General features: G+C 43.2%; 1 protein-coding gene across 1 annotated transcript; it reads left to right on the top strand.

Annotated features, from left to right (window-relative positions):
* The first annotated feature begins 4 nt into the window (after positions 1-4).
* phospho2 (phosphatase, orphan 2) lies at positions 5-13507 on the top strand. The gene is made up of 4 exons (XM_061765353.1): positions 5-496; positions 648-749; positions 829-923; positions 9103-13507. Exons 1-4 carry the CDS (start codon positions 429-431, stop codon positions 9660-9662), a joined length of 825 nt encoding a protein of 274 aa, XP_061621337.1. The 5' UTR covers positions 5-428; the 3' UTR covers positions 9663-13507.
* The last annotated feature ends 6729 nt before the right edge of the window (positions 13508-20236 follow it).

Here is a 20236-nt window from a genome sequence, read left to right as displayed (position 1 = left end):
TGTTTCTATTGGTCGGGTGCTACGCTATAGTGCCATCTAACGGGGGGGAATGACATGACAGATTTGCTGTGAGTTTTGTGATAATGGACCAATGTAACCTTCAATTGAGATTATCTGGACACATTAAATATTGGATTGTCGATTAATCACTGAAAGGGTGAAATAACTCGTAACTGTAAATTGTCTGAATAACGACTGCCCAGTTTATAGTTTACGACAGGTGGCGGTAATGAGTCACAGTGCATCTTGAGACGACATGAAGTCGCCTCACTGAGGGGCCGGTTGACGACATCAGGAAAATATAGGTCAAGTTTCTTTTATTGTCGTTTATGTCTCTGGCCTTTATACCATTTTAAACCCTTCAACGCTCTTTGAAGCCGCATTTAGTCGCGCAGGAATGGCTGTGATTACGCAAAAATATCCTAAACATGACCAGGAAATGTGGGGCTTTAACCGAAAAGCTGCGTCATGGACACCAAAGTCCAGCTAAAGAAAGGTTTAGTATTCTTATTTTTTTTAATTTAAGTGAGTATACTATTTATATTTCTTTGATGATATACAGATCGAGGTTTTAAGTATTATTTGTGCCCTCTTTTTACATTCGGCGTGTTATTTAGGCGTTTTACTCACGTGTTTCCCCCCTCCAGTCTTTTGTCAGATTCCGAACATTCCCACGTAATGAAGACGTTGATGGTGTTTGATTTCGACCACACGGTGGTTGATGACAACAGTGACACGTGGGTGATCAGGTAAATACTGACGATTTAGATTCATTATGGATGATTGAAAACAGGCATCACCGTGTTAAAAGTACATTTTGTGTTCTAGGTGTCTTCCAGGTCAGACGCTGCCTGACACGGTGAAGAATTTGTACAGAAAAGGCCACTGGACTGAGTTCATGGGCAGAGTGATGGATTATATAGGCATGCACACCTATATTATAAGAGGGTTTCTATATTTTTAGTGGCCACTTCAGATTTCTTTTTAAGTGCTTAACATCGTAATGGGTTTTATACTTATTTGGACCCTCCACGTCACTTAACAATTGCCAGCAGAGGCATTTTTAGAACTGTTAAAATATAAATGACACGTCATGAAGTGACATTTCATAATGAAAGGCTCAGAACTTTGCTGGAAAGCTTATCACTCAATCTCACGATAAAACAAAGCATCTTTTAAAACTTGAATTTTATAGCATAAACAGTATCTATAGTTTAATTAATTTGTAGTTCCAAAGTTTCTCTTTTTGCATTATGGATGGGCGGTCGGCACGGTGGACGACTGGTTAGAGCATCTGCCTCACAGTTCTGAGGACTGCGGTTCAATCCCTGGCCCCGCCTGTGTGGAGTTTGCATGTTCTCCCCGTGCCTGTGTGGGTTTTCTCCGGGCACTCCGGTTTCCTCCCACATCGGCAAAAAAAAACCAAAAACATGCATGGTAGGTTAATTGACAACTTTAAATTACCCGTAGGTGTGAATGTGAGTGCAAATGGTCAGTCTGCACTCTAAATCATTCAAAAGGTGTTTTATCAGGTTGATGTCAGGACTGTGCAGGGCAGTCAAGTTCATTTACACCACACACACTCATCCATGTCTTTATGGACCTTGCTTTGTGCATTGGTGCAGTCATGTTGGAACAGGTAGGGTATGGGGAGAGATTTTTCCCAAAATTTATTACAAAACTATATCCGCAATTTATGTGATTTTCAGATATGAATATATCTGTGATTTACATGTTTTTAAAATCCACAAATATATCTCCGATTTACACATTTTTAATGATGTGTGTGCCTTTATCATGACTAATCATTTGTAAATATTCAATTCTCATTGTGAATTGTTGGTGTGTTTGTGGATCAGCTGGCACACACACTTATTTTTAAGACAAATGTAGAGTTTTCAAGATATTCACACACACACAAAGGTTGAGAATATTCACACGTGGGAAGGCCCGTCCCTCCATCCGCTAGGCGGCAGTTTTGCTGTCTCTGTTGATGACTTGACTGCAAGGTATTTTTATGGGAATCCATCAGTCTATGGTCTTCTTTTCCTTTCGGGTTGTCCCTTTAGGGGTCGCCACAGCGCGTCATCATTTTCCATGTAAGCCTATCTTCTGGATCCTCCTCTCGAACACCAATTGTCCTCATGTCTGCCCTCACGACAGCCATCAACCTTCTCTTTGATCTTCCTCTAGCTCTCTTGCCTGGCAGCTCCATCCTCATCATCCTTCTACCAATATAATCACTATTTCTACAGCCATTTGCAACCTTTTTGCAAAGTCTACAACCATCTGTCCCTCCAAGTTCCTTTCCTGGTTGCCGTACTTACCCATCACTTCTTCATCACCCCTATTTCCTTCACCAACATGTCCATTACAATCTACACCAATCACGACTCTCTCTGTCTGGGATGCTCAGAACTTCTTCGTCTAGCTCCTTCCAGAATTTCTCTTTCACCTCTAGGTCACATCCTACCTGTGGGGCATAGCCACTAATCACATTATACATGACAGTTTTAGCCTCATCACTCGATCTGATACTCTTCATCTCCAAGACATTCTTAGCCAACTCTTCTTTTAAAATAACCCCAACTCAATTTCTCCTCACATCTACACCATGGTAAAATAATTTAAACCCTGCTCCTAAACTTGCCTAGCCTTACTGCCTTTCCACCTGGTCTCCTGGATACACAATATATCAACCTTTCTCCTAATCATCATGTCAACCAACTCCTGAGATTTTCCTGTCATCGTCCCAACATTCAAAGTCCCCACATTCAGTTCTAGGCTCTGTGCTTTCCTCTTCTCTTTCTGCCGAATAACCCGCTTTCCACCTCTTCTTTGACTTCGACCCACAGTAGCTGGATTTCCAACGGCGCCCTGCAGGTTGACTGCGCCGGTGGTGGACGTTGTTAACCCGGGCCACGACCGATCCGGTATGGAATTCTTTGGATGAACGCTCATATTTGTTTGGCAAAGGTTTAAGCCGGATGCCCTTCCTGACACAACCCTCTGCATTTATCCGGGCTTGGGACTGGCCTACAGTTTGGACTGGCTTGTGCCCCCCATAGGGCTGCATTAACAGTCTATGGTCTGACCATGCTGAAATCCCCGGGAAACCGCCCACGGCTGAACAAGGTCGACAACCGGCAGCCCTGTCGTCAGTAGGTAAAATAAAAAGAAATCACCTTCCTCATCTGTCAGCAAGATACAAAAAAACAACTTATTATTACAGTGTTTAAACAACAACAGCGGCTAGCCCTCAATCATCTATTTTATAGTATATGGTCTCAACTGAGACGGCATCACTACCGCCTAGTGGATGGAGGGACGGGCCTTGCCACGTGAATATTCTCAACGTGTGTGTGTGAGAATATCTCGAAAACTCCGTTAGCTTCGTCTCAAAAATAAATGTGCGTACCCGCTGATCCACAAACCCACTTTCAAAAATTCACAAGCAGAATTGAATATTTACAAATGATGAGTCATGATAAATGCAGACAACATTAATAAACGTGTAAATCGCAGATATATTTGTGGATTTGTGAAACGTATGTAAATCACGGATATATTTGTGGATCTGAAAAACGTGTAACTCGCGGATATATTTGTGTAAATAATTTTGAGTCAAATCTCTCCCCATAGAAAGGGCCATTCCTAAACTGTTCTTACAAAGTTGGGAGCTATGACTTGTTCGAAAGCTCTTGGTATACTGAATCCCTCAGATTTCCTTTCACTGAATCGGGAATAGATCTTCCATTTCTATCATGGCTGTGCACCATTGCACAAAGCAAGGTTCATAAAGACATGGATTGAGAGAGTTTGGTGTGGGTGAACATGACTGGCCTTAACAGAGTCCTGACATCAACAGGATAGAATACCGTTGAGATGAATTAGACCGGAGACTGAGAGCCATCACTGTGTGACCTCACAAATATGTTTCTGGATGAGTGGTCAAAAATTTCCGACACACATTCCTAAACCTTGTGGAAAGCCTTTTCAGAAGAATTAAAGCTGTTATAGTGGTAAAGGAAGGACTGACATCGGTCGTTCCTCCCAGTCACGCCCCTTCAGGTCTCACTGTCATTGCGGGAGCGCTCTCCAGCATCCCCTCCAAGGACTCCGAAAAGTGTGCATACTCTGAACTGCTGTTTGGTGCAAAGGCATAAACGATAATGAGGACCCATCTTCCCACCCAAAGGTGGAGGGAGGCTACCCTCTTGTCCACCAGGGTAAACCCCAACTTACAGGCATCAAGTCGGGGGCCAATAAGTGTGCTCACACCTGCTCAACGCCTCTCACCATAGGCAACTGCAGAGTGGAAAAGAGTCCAACCCCTCTCAGGAGGACTGGTACTGGAGCCCAAGCTGTGTGTAGAGGTGAGCCCGACTATATCTAGTCGGAACTTCTCAACCTTGTACACCAGCTTGGGCTTTTTCCCTGCCAGAGAATTCCACATCCCTAGAGCCAGCTTCTGTAGCCGGGGATCGACCACCAAGGTGCACGCCTTCAGCTGCCACCCAGCTCACTATGCACCTGACCCACGTCCTGGGTGTGGGGGGGGGGGGTGGACATGGAGTCAGAGTAGACCATGTTCCATGCCTCCATTGTTGAGGCGGTCGACTGGAGCTGTGACTGTAAGGTTGTCAGTGTTGTGGGGGTCAATCCCTGAAGCCGTTGGTGGAGACTAGTGGTAAGGGATGCCATCAAGCCGAAGGAGTCCCATCGGGCATTTTTGGCCTGTGGGACTCTGGAGACAGCAAATGGGTCAAGCTAAACGCAGCTTTGGTGGTCACTGAGGCAAAAACTCAGGTGTGGGAGGAGTTTGGTGAGACCATGGAGAACTACTTCCGGACAGCTTCGAGGAAAATTTTCTCCACCATCCGGCGTCTCAGGAGGGGGAAACAGTGCACCGTCAACACTGTGTATTGTGGGGATGGTGCACTGCTGACCTCAACTAGAGAGGTTTTGAGTTGGTGGGCTGAACGAATACTTCGAAGACCTTCTCAATTCCACCAACATGCCTTCCCATGAGGAAGCAGAGTTTGGGCACTCTGATGTGGGTTCTTCTATCTCGGGGGTTGAGGTCACGAATGTGGTTAAAAAGCTCATTGGTGGCAGGACCCTATGGGTGGATGAGATCCCCCCCTGAGTTTCTTAAGGCTCTGGATGTTGTGGGGCTGTCCTGGTTGACACGCCTCTGCAACATTGCGTGGACATCAGGGACAGTGCCTCTGGATTGGCAGACTGGGTGGTAGTCCCCCTTTTTAAGAAGGTAAGAAGGGTGACCAGAGGGGAGGAGCATTCAGGAGGAGCAGTGTGGTTTTCATCCTGGACGTGAAACAGTGGTGCAGCTCTACACCCTCAGCAGGATCCTTGAGGGTGTATGGGAGTTTGCCTATCCAGTCTACATGTGTTTTGTTGACTTGGAGAAGGGGTTTGACTGTGTCCCTCGGGGAGTCCTGTGGGGGGTGCTCCGGGAGTATGGGGTACCGAACCCACTGATATGGGCTGTTCGGTCCCTGTATGACCGGAGTCAGAGTTTGGTCCGTATATCCGGCAGTAAGTCGGACTCGTTTCCGGTGAGGGTTGGACTCCGCCAACGCTGCCCTTTGTCACCGATTCTGTTCATAACTTTTATGGACAGAATCTATAGGCGCAGCTGAGGCATAGAGGGGATCCGGTTTGGTGGCCTCAGTATTGCATCTCTGCTTTTTGCTGAGGATGTGGTTCTGTTGGCCTCATCAAGCCGTGACCTCCAACTCTCACTGGAGCAGTTCGCAGCCGAGTGTGAAGCGGCTGGGATGAGAATCAGCACCTCCAAATCTGAGACCATGGTCCTCAGTCGGAAAAGGGTGGCGTGCCCTCTCCAGGTCGGGGATGAGATCCTGCCCCGAGTGGAGGAGTTCAAGTATCTTGGGGTCTTGTTCACGAGTGAGGGAAGAATGGTACGGGAGATCGACAGGCGGATCGGTGCAGCGTCTGCAGTGATGCGGACTTTGTATCGATCCGTTGTGGTAAAGAAGGAGCTAAGCCGAAAGGCGAAGCTCTCGATTTACCGGTCGATCTACATTCCTACCCTCACCTATGGTCACGAGCTGTGGGTCATGACCGAAAGAACAAGATCCAGGATACAAGGTGCCGAAATGAGTTTCCTCCGCAGGGTGTCCGGGCTCTCCCTTAGAGAGGGTGAGAAGCTCGGCCATCCGGGAGGATCTCAGAGTAGAGCCGCTGTTCCTTCACATCGAGAGGAGCCAGATGAGGTGGCTGGGGCATCTGATTCGGATGCCTCCCGGACGCCTCCCTGGTGAGGTGTTCCGGGCACGTCCCACCGGGAGGAGACCCCGGGGACGACCCAGGACACGCTGGAGAGACTACATCCTTCGGCTGGCCTGGCCTTCGGCGTCCCTGCTAAAGCTACTGCCCCTGCGACCCGACCTCAGATAAGCGGTAGAAAATGGATGGATGGATGGCATTATAATTTTATTATCAAAATGTATGATTTTAGAGCACATATTATAATTAAATTATTATACAGGTATACAGTAAAGTGATATTTTACCAGTGTCAGATTTCTGTAGTTTTCATTTATTTTCCATTATTATTTGGTGTTGACATGTACAGTGCAAACATTGAAACATTTCTTTCCCCAATGGGGGAAAAGTAGTGTTTTATTTGAGGTAAGGCCATTATATTTTTTTCAAGTGATTAAATTAGCATACCTGCCAATGACTCCGGTTTTGCCGTAATGAGTACGGTTTTAAATAACTCATCCCGGGTTACGGCCGCATAGATATATATTTTTTCTATTTCAGTAATAGAACAAGACAGTAGCTGGTAGTTGCTTATCTATACTGAACACTGGAGTTAAGGATCACCCCAATTTTCAGTATTGGAAGTATATTCATATTTTGAATGAAAAATAGTTGAAGTTTTGTGAATGCTTAACCAGAACATAACTGCAAAGTTATTGATGTTATGCTAATGGTGAATAACAATATAATTGTTAGTAAAGTTAGCTAATAATCCTTTATCTTTTTGATTTTTTTCAGTATTATTTTTAGTGAAAGTCTCACTATATTTGTGGCAGAAATGTGAGGTTTTTACCCAGACTTTAACGTCTAAATGCTGAAATTCATTTTTAGCTGGGGGCTTGGGAGCCAAAGTCTAAATTATCAGCGAGCTTGAGATGCGCTGCTGCTCGAGTGAAGTGGAAAAAAAAGAAGCAATTAAGGCACTTTAATGTCCTCGCATGTGGGCAAGAAGAGCCCCAGTTGCCGATGCACTTCCAATCATTTATTGAAGGGGACAAAGAATTAAAAGACACAAATACAAAATGAGAACAGTTGGAAGGAGCTGCTATAGGCCACAACTCATACCCAGACTTTAAAACTCCTGATATAACGCACTAGGCCATGCCATAAAGGCACACACATCCAACACACAAATGCTACAGTACATACAGTACTTACACTCTATAAAGCCAGTTTATTCATTAAGATTTTCTTGTTTTTATTATATTCTTATACGATATGGTGCTATTTTTCTTGATGAAAGAGTTGTAACAAAAACATTTTCGTATTTTGGGGGGGCTGGAATGGCTTAATTCATTCATCCTCCGTACCCCTTATCCTCAGTAAGTTCGTGGGAGTGCTGGAGCCTATCCTAGCTGACTCTGGACGAGAGTCGCGGTGCACCCTAAACTGGTCGCCAGACAATTTCAATTACCGTAATTTCTCGTGTATAATGTGCACCCATGTATAATACGCACCCCCAAAGTTGACCTCAAAATTCTGGAAAATTCTTTTTACAATGCATGATTTTGCTTCTACCCAAATGATCAAATAATTAAGTCCATCCATCCATTTTCTGAGCCGCTTCTCCTCACTAGGGTCGCAGGCGTGCTGGAGCCTATCCCAGCTATCATCGGGTAGGAGGCGGGGTACACCCTGAACTGGTTGCCAGCCAATCGCAGGGCACATAGGAACAAACAACCATTCGCACTCTCAGTCATGCCTACGGGCAATTTAGAGTCTCCAATTCATGTTTTTGGGATGTGGGAGGAAACCGGAGTACCCGGAGAAAACCCACGCAAGCACGGGGAGAACATGCAAACTCCACACAGGCGGGGCCGGGGATTGAACCCGGGTCCTCAGAACTGTGTGGCTGACACTCTAACCAGTCGGCCACCGTGCCGCCCAAATAATTGTTATCTCTATATTGTTACTTTTTTTCAAATAATTATTCTGAAGTTCAGCACTTTATTTGAACACGTAATACTTTATACTTTATTTACTTGCTCTTATTTTGAAATTCACAGCCCTACTTTTATTTAGTAAATTAGAAAACACACAGTTGTGCTTATATGTTTAATTACCCAGGCAGAATTTGGAAGATGGGTATAATTCTTTAAAGAAAACATGAAGGGCCAGGCGAAACATTTAAATTTTACTTTAATGGGATTCAAATTAAACGGTCAAACATTTCAGAAAAGCATTATAATGAAACAAAACATAACCATAAAGAAATTAATGATGGCTGTTGTCAGTCATATTTAAAAACAAAATAAAACAATATTTCCCAAATTCTGCCAGTGTATGAAAATTTATGAGCACAACTGTACAGTCATACTTATCCCTGTCATATTGGAATGAAAGTGAAGGCTACACCTTTTTCATAACCACGAGGTGGCGGTGGCATATTAGAATGAAAGTGCTCACCTTTCTCATAACCTATAGATGGCGGCATACATTTATAAAATGGGAAAGTTTTTTTTCCATTTTCCCCTCTACCTATGTATAATCAGCGCAATTGACTTTTGACATTTATTGGGCGAAGAAAATGCGCATTATACATAAATTACAGTAATTCAAATTTGGAAAATGATTTGATATGCAGTGGGCCCAACTCAGCAGGTTAGTCCTTATGAATACAAAATTAGAACTTTTGTGTGTTCTTCTGATTTGTCCTGTTTGGCTGAAAGTTCATCGGCGACTGTGGCTTTCTCAAATAAGTCAAAGTAACGCCGTATGAGTAAATTGAGTTTGGAGCTTGCTCACGGAACGAATTATTAAGTTAAGGCACCGCTGTGCTTTCTTCCTGCAGGCGAGCAGGAAGTGAGTGTAGAGAGTGTTCGCGCTGAGATGGAATGCATCCCCTTGACGGCGGGAATGAGTGACCTGCTGACCTTCATATCACGCAACAAGAGCGACGTGGACTGTGTGGTCATCTCTGACGCCAACGCGCTCTTCATCGACTGGATCCTCTGCGCCGCTGGGTTGCGTTCAGCCGTGGACCGCGTGTTCACCAACCCGGCCGCACTCAACTCGTTGGGCCGCGTGGAAGTGCGTCGCCACCACGCGCACGACTGCCGCCGCTGTCCCATTAACATGTGCAAGCGAAAAGTTTTGGAAGGATACCTGGCCCAGCAAGACAAGTACAGCCACGTCCTCTATGTGGGCGACGGCGCCAACGATCTCTGCCCGGCCTTTTGTCTGAGGGGGCGCGATGTAGTCTTGCCCAGGAAGGGATACGCCCTGGAGAAGTTGCTGGAGGGCGAGAAGGACGCTGTGAAAGCCAAAGTTGTCGTCTGGAGCAGCGGAACCCAAGTCTTACATGAGCTACAAGCCAGTCTGAGCTCCTCAATGGATGTAATCCTGGACTAACCGAGGATTGAGGCTCACCCCAATTCTTTAAGGGCCATATTTTTCCGTATGCTTAAGTCAGAAGAGGCGCGCAGCTCCGCGCTTTTCTCACTCCCCCTCTCAGCCGTCCACTTAATTCTATCATTTGCTTACTTTGGGTGGAGTAACCCTAAAGTGAAGGCGTTCCCTCTCATATCCAGCCTTGCGCATATTCTGCCAAAGACTTAAGTGCGTTTCCTCATGCGCACTCCAGAGGCTGTAGTAAGTCTAGTACCCCGGGAAGGTGAAACATCATATTGCATGTTTTGATTCCGAGCCTCCGACGGCATGCTGACGGACACCTGGCCTATATAGGCTCACCGACTGCCCAACGGCTGTAATGTGACCCCACCACATTACGCCGATTGATGGCGAAACGTCAAAATATGTAATATTAATTAATTTTCATGCCCGAGCTGCGAGAGGCATTTTCCTTTCAAACATGCTGCATGGTGGCTTGGAAGTATGTCTGAAAGTGCCGCTCACAACTGCAGTCATCTTAATGGCGTTGTAGCGATTATGTATGGAATAAGAATTTTAATTGATTTAGGATAAAGTAATAAGCCGGGAGCGACGTTTGCGTTACTTCCGGTTTATCGTAATTTTGATATAATTGTTAAAAATCAAACTAATGCCTCGAAACGTGCACTACGTCAAATTTTTCAAGTTTAATTTTAGGCAAAATGACGACAAACCTTTTTAATCAGTCTCATGATCTGTAGGTTGCTACACTCTATGACATTTTGAGTCCTAGGTTACAGAGGTTTACTTAAATTCAGAACACACACAAAATACGACCACGAGTGGAATTTTATTGTATATTTAATGAAACACACAACTACAACAAGAAAGTAACACTAAGGGTAAACGAAAAAGAAAATAAGGCGTACGAAAATGGAAATTAGGACATCGTGTGTGGTCGCTGGGCTAAACTAAATGAGCGTGTCAGCGTTTAATGCGTTGAGTCAGAGCGAGAGAAGGCAAAGTTGGGATTTTGTATGAATTTCCCCACAATTATTACGCACCAATGTTGTACATCACAGTAAGGATTACAGTGTCGACTCAAGAACGCAGATCAGCTGGTCTTTGGGGTGGTCTTCCTCCGGACCGCAGGCGGAAACCAAGAAGGTACGGTTGAAGAAAAATCAGATGCACAAAAATGAAAAGAAATAGGAAAGGAAAGTTGTTGTCCAGTTTGGGATGCGCTCATAACTTCCCTGCCGGTTGACCTGGCGGCGAGCCGAGGTCTGGCCCTCGGAGAGATGCGGGATCCGTCAGGGATGCCAGCAACTGCTCGTTGAGGCCCCGCCGACCGACCGTGGCTCGGGAAAGCGATCGGAGCCGCATGGTCGACTTCTTCGATCGAAAATGCCGCCAGCTTGGTTGCGGCGGGCGTTCGCGCACGTGGTGGCACCCGGAGGTGCCCGAGGACAAAAAGGGAACAAAAGAAGGGGGAGAGGTGGGTAGAGGCCACCCAGCTGGCGTGCTACCAGCACAGAAGGAAAAAGAACCCTCAACTCAACTCCAGTTCTGTTCCGTTGAGAAAGGTGTGTTTAGAGTTAAATACCCCAGGAGCGGGGCGTAGAAAGAGGGGAGTGCCGACTTGGAAAAGACCACGCCCACCAGCCTGAATCTTGTCCAGAAATTTGTGTAAATAGGTTTTAAAATAATCATCTTAAACACTCCCAACTTTGTACTCTCACGCATAGATTCATTGTTTCAACTTTGGTCGTAGCAGATGGGTTGCTTATTGTTCAATACAACATTTCGTACTGTTTGTTTTCAAATCATGAACAGCTTTCAAAATCACGCAGAGGACCTGTCAAAGTGAGAATAAGGACACAGACACCAAGCCATACGTTTGGAATATTTCTGCAGTTTGCAAGGTATAAAAACGGACATTTTATCTTCTGTTAACAAACATCAAAGGCACGTCCACAAATTATGCTTGCAGTTCCCATCAACGCCAGTGGGTGGCGCCTCGCGCATGGGTGAATATTAACCTCAGTCTGCTTGAAGGGAGTGTCCCTCCATCTTTTGGTCAGAGAAGGAGTCTTTTGAAGACAGGAATCAAGATTTGATGGGAAGCTGCTTATTAGGTTAAGATCCACTTGACGTACACCAGGCATTGTCCTCGTTGTGTCACAGCAGGGCAGCATGGAGGAGTGGGAGTTCTCAGGCGGTCGCCTCAAAAGTTGCGGCGTGCATGTCCGCTACAGAGTGATGGTGTGTTAGAGCTGGAATAATTGTGTTCATATTTTCTCTCAATCATAAAATCCGTTTAAATGACATGGCAGCGTGTGTGGCGCCGGTATGGTTGCTGGGCAACGCTGTTCAAGAGCTGGCCTTCCAAACGCGGATTAAATTACATATACAGACCCCTTTCCAAAAAAATTTTATATCATGGAAAAGTTTATTTCCATAATTCCATTCAAAAAGGTAAAACTTTAATAGATTATAGATTCTGGGTACACAATTTAAACAATTTCAAGTATTTGTTTATTTTTACATAGTTTGGGCTTCCAACTCTTAATACCCACAAAATCAGGAATTGAAAAAATTTGAACACTGTGACTAAATCATCCCAAATTTTGCAGGCCATCAATGTTGTAAACTGAGTATCACACACTAATCTACTAAACTCAAAGCACCTGCACAGGTTTCCCCCAGGTGTCATTAAATTGCTTCAGTTTGGTTCAATTGTCTCAATTGGGTTCAATATGGGGAAGAACGCAGACTTGACAACTGGCCAGAAGACAATCATTGATACCCTTCTTAGGATGAGTAAGCCACAAACATTCATAGCTAAGGAGGCTGGCTGTTCACAGAGTGCCGTGTCCAAGCTTATCAATGGAAAGTCTCGTGGAAGGACAAACTGTGGCAGGAGAAGAAGCACTAGCAAAAGAGATGACCGTGGGCCCTCAGCGGATTATCAAACAGAGATAATCGGTGTTGATGGATGGAGGGTCTGTATAGTCTAGTATTTATTAAATATATAGAGAATAGAAAAACACATGCTCCTTTCAAGTAGCCTGTTCGACAAGCGGTGCCCACATCTCACTGGAAGGAAGCCAACTCCAGTATATCCGCATGGGGTTAATCTTAAGAAGTCTGACATTTCCCAAATGCATTTCAATAGCAGTCACGTCTCAGGAAAGAAAATCCTCGAATCACAAAATACAAAACTGTTTGGGTTGCCGTGCTATGGCGTAAGATTTGTGCCACAATTACATAGTCGTAACTAGAAATACTGACCACAAAAGCGTGTTTTGTGATCACAAAATTTTTTTTTTTGTGCGAACTCAAATTCATATTTTGTGTTAAAGTTATATTTTTCCACACACTGTCATGCATTGCCCTACGCGCATAGTACACTGCCGATTCCTCACAGTGTCACAAATGTTCCACAATTGTCAACCAATCAGGAGTTTACTCATAAATCAAATATTTTTTTCTTATTGAAAATAATTGCGCCCCCCACCCATCCTCACACTTGAGTGGCGTATGTCAAGATCCCAACACGAAGCAAAAAATAAAAAATATCAAACATGCTCATAACTTTAAAAACTCATGTCGGGGCCCTAAGTCAATGTAACACTGTATTCTCATTATTATGGTACTTTGATAATTGATAACTGCTGCCTAAACAGGCTGCATCAATTAAAAACAGTCAGGCCTGAAGTAATTTCATCCTCTGGTGGTTGCTGCCAAGGACTGAAAACAGACTGATGTTTTGAGAGCCATAGTCGTAGCCTGGAGCAGCGGAAGCCAAGTCCTTGCCAACCGTCCACAAGCCAACTTGAACAAAATAAAACAAATCCACTGTTTCCAGTATCTCTCAGATCCCTTTTTTTTTTGCACTGTATCTCCACAACCACCTGTTAAGGCATCAAAGTGTTCAGGTCTGAAGTAATCGCTGGTGGTCGCTACCAAGACTGAAATCGTCATGCCACCCTTGTATATGGCATATCGTGAGCCACTGTTTAGGTATGATAGTATTTTATTAGTGGAGCTTGTTAAGGCAGCAAAATGGTTGGACCTGAAATAATTGCAGCATAAGATGGTTGCTGCAAAGTACTTAAGTCCTAAGTCTTTTTTGCCGCCATTGCATTCGGCATAGAACTGTAGTCAATGTTAAGGTGTACCGGTATTGATAATTTAACTAATGCAGCCGGTTTAGGCCATTCCCCTAGTGAATGTGTGAGTTTCTCATACAAAAACATGCATCATAGGTTCATTGAAGACTCAAAATGTTCCTTAGGTGTGAATGGTTGGTAGCCTATTTGTGCCCGACGATTGGCGACCAGTCCTGTACCCCGCCTCGCGCCCAAAAGCAGCTCTTTTAGGCTTTAGCTCACACGTGACCCAAATGAGGTTTTAGCGGTATCGAAAATGGATGGCTGTTTAGGCACCAAAGGGTCCTTGATACCGTCGTTGCAGTTAGCTAGTCAGTGTTTAGATGCAGTAATATTTTGTTAATTGCTGCAGTCTGTTAAGGCAGCACATTGTTGGGCCTGAACTATTAAACCAATTACTGAAATCTTGAATGCAACCATTGCATTTGGCATACAGCGAGTCCCATCTTTACATCTTTAGGCGTCTTAATATTTTGTTCGCAAATCATTCTTTTGTCAATTACAGCAGTGTGTCACGGCAACTAACTCTTATCCCCTTTCACACTCTTGCTACTCTCCTCCGACTTGCCTGCACATCCACATTGTTATTTATATGTTAATTGCAGCCTTAATTACGAGCATGGCAGAAGCAATTACTGTCGAAAAACTTTTCACCCTCGTTGCCAGCTCGCTCCATTCGTCTCATTCTCACCTGGTGTTGGGCCAGTGGAGCAGTACTGTATACAGGTATAAATCCGTGCTCATGTATTTGTATTTCCGTACGCATGCGCACACACCTCCACACACACACAATAGATATATATTTACACAGTATACACATACACACACAGGTATATACAGTACATAGTACAAAAAATAAATACTATTACATACACACATTTACATACTACACACACATATACTGTTTATACATACACACCCTCGCAATTGACTGTTATTAGTTATTAACAGTAAGCTCACCACTGCATATAAGAAATGCACTGCCCAAACACCAACGAGGTGTACATGTACTATATGTATCGTGTCAGTGCAACAGCATTGACAATGTGTGTGGCCTTAATGAATCTTTAATTTCAATCAGCAATTTGTGATTCCAGCAGGCCAAGAGCCTCATTTGCATACTAAAGTGAAGAAAGACCCCAGGGCAGTCCTCTGCAGCGTGCAGGGGAGGAGGCGTAACTACTTAAAATGACGTGACGTGGGCGTCATTTATTAGCCAATAGTATTGTGGAAAAGGGGGGATTACGAGACTGATAAAAAGGTTTCTCGTCATTTTTCCTAAATTTCATACTTATAAAGTTTAGGAAAATTATATAAGGGAGAAAGTTTTAATTACTTGTAGTGTGCCTGTATAAGTAAATCATTTGAGGACTAACTGCCTTTATTAAATACATGTAATTATAGTCTTTTGAATTATTGAAACATTCTCAGATCCAGAAATCCAAAGTCAATGACACCAATTAAAAAGGTTTTTGAAGCAATTATTCAGCCACTGACGTACAATCTGTCATTTCAAACTCGTAAATGTTTTCCTTCCCAACATGGCCGACTCGTAGGCACGTCGGGGCGTACCCAAGAGTAGTGGGCGTAACCACATGAGTGGGCGTAACCACAAGGAGAGGCTGCACACTGCAGACAGATACAATTGGACGAAACACAACATTGCATCATACACGCACACGCGCTTGGGCTACAAACCTCAACATGAAATGTTTTGTTGTTGTTGTTGCAATAATTACCGCCCTTATTGTCAGTGTTGTATCTGAACAAGTTCAATGAACCAAACTTAACGAACGAACGAAAGTTCATTTTTATTCAAAAGCGCCAAGTTTTGTCAGGGACTTCCAGGACGACACCAGGCTGAACACACTATATATGAGCTTTCATATGTCGGCGAATAAATGCTGTATTTCGCCAATTCATTGCGCCGCCATTCATCATGTTCACATGTGGGATGTGCGTTCAGGGGCACTCCGTAAATGGGAGAGAATGTGGATTTTGTTCGAAAAATTATGTGTATCAGAATGCTTTCGTTAAAACACTGTACGATCACACTGTCATGTGGAATTTATTTTGTTTTGTAATGTAGGACTAGATAATATAAAATATTTTATTAATATAGTCAGTCAGAGCTGCTGGGAATGTAAAGTTATCAATGTAATTTGACCACCTGTCATGCTGTGTTTGGTGTTTTTGTTTGTGCATGAAGGACAAAAGTCCTGTTTTGTTTTAATTCCTCATTAATGGTTCATGGAACAAATTTTTCCTTGATGTTTTTGAGATTGAGAAAGCTGCAGCTGGCTACTAGTGTGGACTGATTGGGTGGCAAGAATGTGGAAATGAAATGCCCGTGTTTTTAGGGTAATAGCCTGTCAGGAACATAAGGTTAAAAAAAAAAGAACTGTGTAGTAGAAACAGTGGAACAGTAAACTTAATTCAAATTAATAATAATTATGAGCTATGAACTGATCTAGTTAATTTTTGAAATTTCTGAACTAGTTTGCGAAGAAAATGAACTTTCCCAACATTACTTATTGTTATGTTAATTGTCCTTGTCATTTTTGTGTATGTTACCAGTACTTCGTGGAATGTATACCATATTTAACTGTCACATTTATTGTTTATGTTGCAGTGTGTGTTTGTGTGTGTGTTTCTACACTCTTCCTCTTCTTCTTCCTCCGGGACCCCCAAGAGGAAGAAGAAGATGATGACCGTCAGCGAAAAAGTGAAACTTTTAGATATGATCAAAGAGGGCAGAAGTTATGCATCTGTGGCACGCCATTATGGCGTGAATGAATCCACAGTGCGGTACATCAAGAAAGAGGAAGCAAACATCCGCAAAACTGCTTCAATAAGGAAGCGAAACGTGTGGAAACTCCACGTAATAAGAGACGGGGTTATGTCCTTGTACAGGGGAATTTTGAAGCAAAAGAAAAGACAAAGACAACAACGAGCCATCACCATGTTTTTCTCCAAGGTAAAACCCCAGCTACACCATCAGCGCCTCCAGCAGAAGAGTCTCCGACTGAACCTAAAGCCTCTACGAGTCAAGTGAGAGTCTCTCCTCCGCCACCAACGCAAGCCTCTTTGCCTCTCTCAGAAGGCAATGTTGATGAATGTTAATTAATGTATAAGGTTTTATAATTAAAGATGTAAGTAAATACGTTTACTGTTGTAATCTTTATATATTTGTACTCTTTATATATTTTAAACATTCTGGTACCCACATACACATACACGAAAATTCCTGGGGGGGAGGGGCAAATCCTACTTCGCGGTTTTTCACCTTTCGCGGGGGGTTCTGGTCCCCATTGACCGCGAAAAACGAGGGATCACTGTACGTGTATTTGTTTCTCAGAGCTTTGGAAAAATATAGCAAATCTTTTCAAGTCAATGGGTCAAGTCCTAGTGAAGTCACGAGTCATTGCTGTTAAAGTCCAAGTAAAGTTGCAAGTCTTGTAACATTTTGTCAAGTCGAGTCTGAAGTAATCTAATTCACGACTCAAGCCTGCCTTGAGTCTAAGTCATGTGACTCAAGTCCACACCTCTGACTTACAAAAACGATGGAATTAACTACATAACAAACAAATATAACGTAAACTAACTAGAACTAACAAAATAAAGTCACTTACGGAACTAACAGAACAAACCAATTCATCGAACAATATAACTCATGGAACTGACAAAACTAGTAGAACTTGCGAATTGGACTAAATAAGGACATGCAAGCACTAATGAAAGTGACTAACTTACAAAAATAATGGAATTAACTACAAAACAAACAAAATTAAATAAACTAATGAACTAAGTGTAACTAACAAACAAACTCACTTACAGAACTAAAGGAACCAACTAATGAAACTAACTAACTAACTAACTAACTAACTGACTCGCAAATAATAGAAGTCTGCAAGTAAATGAAGTAAAAGCTATAAAATTGCCTCTAAATGCCACTGAATGGTGGCAAAGCACAATTTATGTATTCCCAGGCGACGCGGTGTACGACTGGTTCGCACGTCTGCCTCACAGTTCTGAAGACCGGAGTTCAAATCCCGGCCTGTGTGGAGTTTGCGTGTTCTCCCCGTGCCTGTGTGTGTTTTCCCCGGGTACTCCGGTTTCCTCCCACATCTCAAAAACATGCATGGTAGGTTAAATGAAGCCTCTAAATTGCCCGTACGTGTGAATGTGAGTGCGAATGGTTGTTTGTCAATATGTGCCCTGTGATTGGCTGACGACCAGTTCGGGGTGTACCCCGCCTCTCGCCGAAGATAGCTGGGATAGGCTCCAGCACGCCCGCAACCCTAGTGAGGAGAAGCGGCTCAGAAAATGGATGGATGGATGCTTCGCCCCTCACTTCAATACGGTTCCTTGGTTGCCAAAATGCCACAAGATGGCACCAAAGCAATACTTGTGACAGGGCTTTGGGCTGAGCAAAAAAAAATATTTTTTTTTTAGCGAATAACAGATGATAGGTTAAAAAAAATCTGGTGAAACCAGGTGAACCTGTGAATAGCAAATCGCAAATATGACGGGGAACACTGTATCCTAACTAACTAACTAACTAACTAATGAAACTATAAAACAAACTAATGAAACTAAAAAAACAACCAAACAAACATACAAACCGAAAAGGACAATTTATTTTTCTTTTTTTTGCATGTTGATGTTTTTATTGGCACGTGAAGTTTCCTAATGCTGAATTGTGTCCTTTGATTGCTTTGATTTTTTTTCTGGTATAAAAAGGCCACAGGCAATGAAATAAATATATTGTCAAACAATCCTCATATGAGCGTGAATTAGCGACATGTCTCCTCGTCATGACAGAGAGTCTCTTCCTGTCCTTCCCCCGTAGGCAGTGGGGTGCACTCCTCCATGCCAAACACTGACAATGTGCACTGACCTAGTCGAGTCTGCTGGAGCACTGCCTTGGCATGACGGCACTCAGCTCCATGCCCAGCCCGGTCGGGTCTGGAGGGACACAGATAGAAGCCCGCAGGTACGTAGGTCAGATGTCAGCTTTCTGTTTTTTCGCTATGCTACGCTTTGCCGTAATGAACTTTTCAGAGAGGAGGCAAATTCAGAGTTGCAACGCCCCACTCAAACCAGCTAGTTGAGGCAGATGTCAGGGTCAGTGCCCCACTTGGCCACACTATAAAACAGAAAAGTGAAAAGGAATTTATTGCGCCTCTGTCCCTCTATCAAAATCAAATGGCTTTTGCTTAGTTTTGTAGATATCAACTATGCAGTTTTGATGTAACAAAACTCATAAAACAAGGAAAATGAACAAATTAAAGTACAAAGGAAACTAACATACAGTACTAAAAAAATTAAAGAAACCAGCTAATCACATGTGAGAAACTAACAATAACAACATTTACGAAGGAGAGTAATGAAACCAACAAACTACCAAATTGAATTAAACAATTGAAATTACCAAATTATTGAAGTAACAAAACAAATGACATTTTCTAACCAACAAAATTAACAAACTAAAGTGAATGAAAGCATCAAACGAACAAAACTAACTAACGATTTAAAAGAATTAGCGAAACTATAGCTAACAAAATGAAGAAAAACTATGGAACGCACAGAATTAACAAATAACAATTTTACGAAGTACAAAACTCACTAACCAACAAATCTAATGAAGTAACATAATTGAAGGATTAACTACCAAAACTAAATGAAACAATAAAAAAAAAAAAAATTAACAAATAAACAAACAATTTGTCACTGATGGTGCAGTGCTACATGCGCCTGACTTTGGTGCGGGCAGCGTGGGTTCAGTTCCCACTCAGTGATGGTGTGAACATGAGTGCAAATGGTTGTCCGTGTCTGTATGTGCCCTGCGACTGACTGGCGACCAGTTCAGGGTGTAGTCCGCCTTTCACCTGAAGTCAGCTGGGATAGGCTCCAGTGCCACGCGACACTGAACAGGATAAGCGGTATTGAGAATGGATGGGTGGACAAAAAAATAAAATAACTGTCTAAACTAATACAATTAATGAGGTATTATGCAAAATGCACTTTTTAATTGTGACATTAAAACCATTCAGAAAAAAAAAGTTAGTGTGAAATGAAACAACCTTTTTGTTATCTATTTCTGAAAATATGTCGATGAGTGAGCCATTCTGCCCCACTGTTACATTGCACTTGGTGTTAAAGGTTCCATATTTTGGCTATTTAGACCTCCATAGAGTGACTCTCTAACATGGACTTAGTATAAAAGTGTCCAGAAAAGGCCCCTCTGACAACTACTTCTGTTTGAAACAGCTTTGTATCCGCTTTGTCCATATTTGGCTAAGAACCACCCTCCCTTTCCTCTGATTGGTTGCCTCCATGTAGAAGACCCACTTGTAAGAGCACGTGTTTGTTATGTTGACAGCGCTGGCTCGGGAGCGGAGAGGTAGGCAGAGATCT

Source organism: Phyllopteryx taeniolatus, chromosome 2 (assembly GCF_024500385.1).
Source record: "Phyllopteryx taeniolatus isolate TA_2022b chromosome 2, UOR_Ptae_1.2, whole genome shotgun sequence".
In the NCBI taxonomy this organism is placed as follows: domain Eukaryota; kingdom Metazoa; phylum Chordata; class Actinopteri; order Syngnathiformes; family Syngnathidae; genus Phyllopteryx; species Phyllopteryx taeniolatus.
The sequence above is the reverse complement of the archived record's forward strand: the minus strand, read 5'-3'. Positions and strand labels throughout refer to the sequence as shown.

Coding starts and splice junctions, on each gene's coding strand:
- phospho2 (XM_061765353.1), top strand. CDS start 429: ATGACCAGGAAATGTGGGGCTTTAACCGAAAAGCTGCGTCATGGACAC. Junction 497..647: donor CAAAGTCCAGCTAAAGAAAG/GTTTAGTATTCT, acceptor TCCCCCCTCCAG/TCTTTTGTCAGATTCCGAAC. Junction 750..828: donor AGTGACACGTGGGTGATCAG/GTAAATACTGAC, acceptor TTTGTGTTCTAG/GTGTCTTCCAGGTCAGACGC.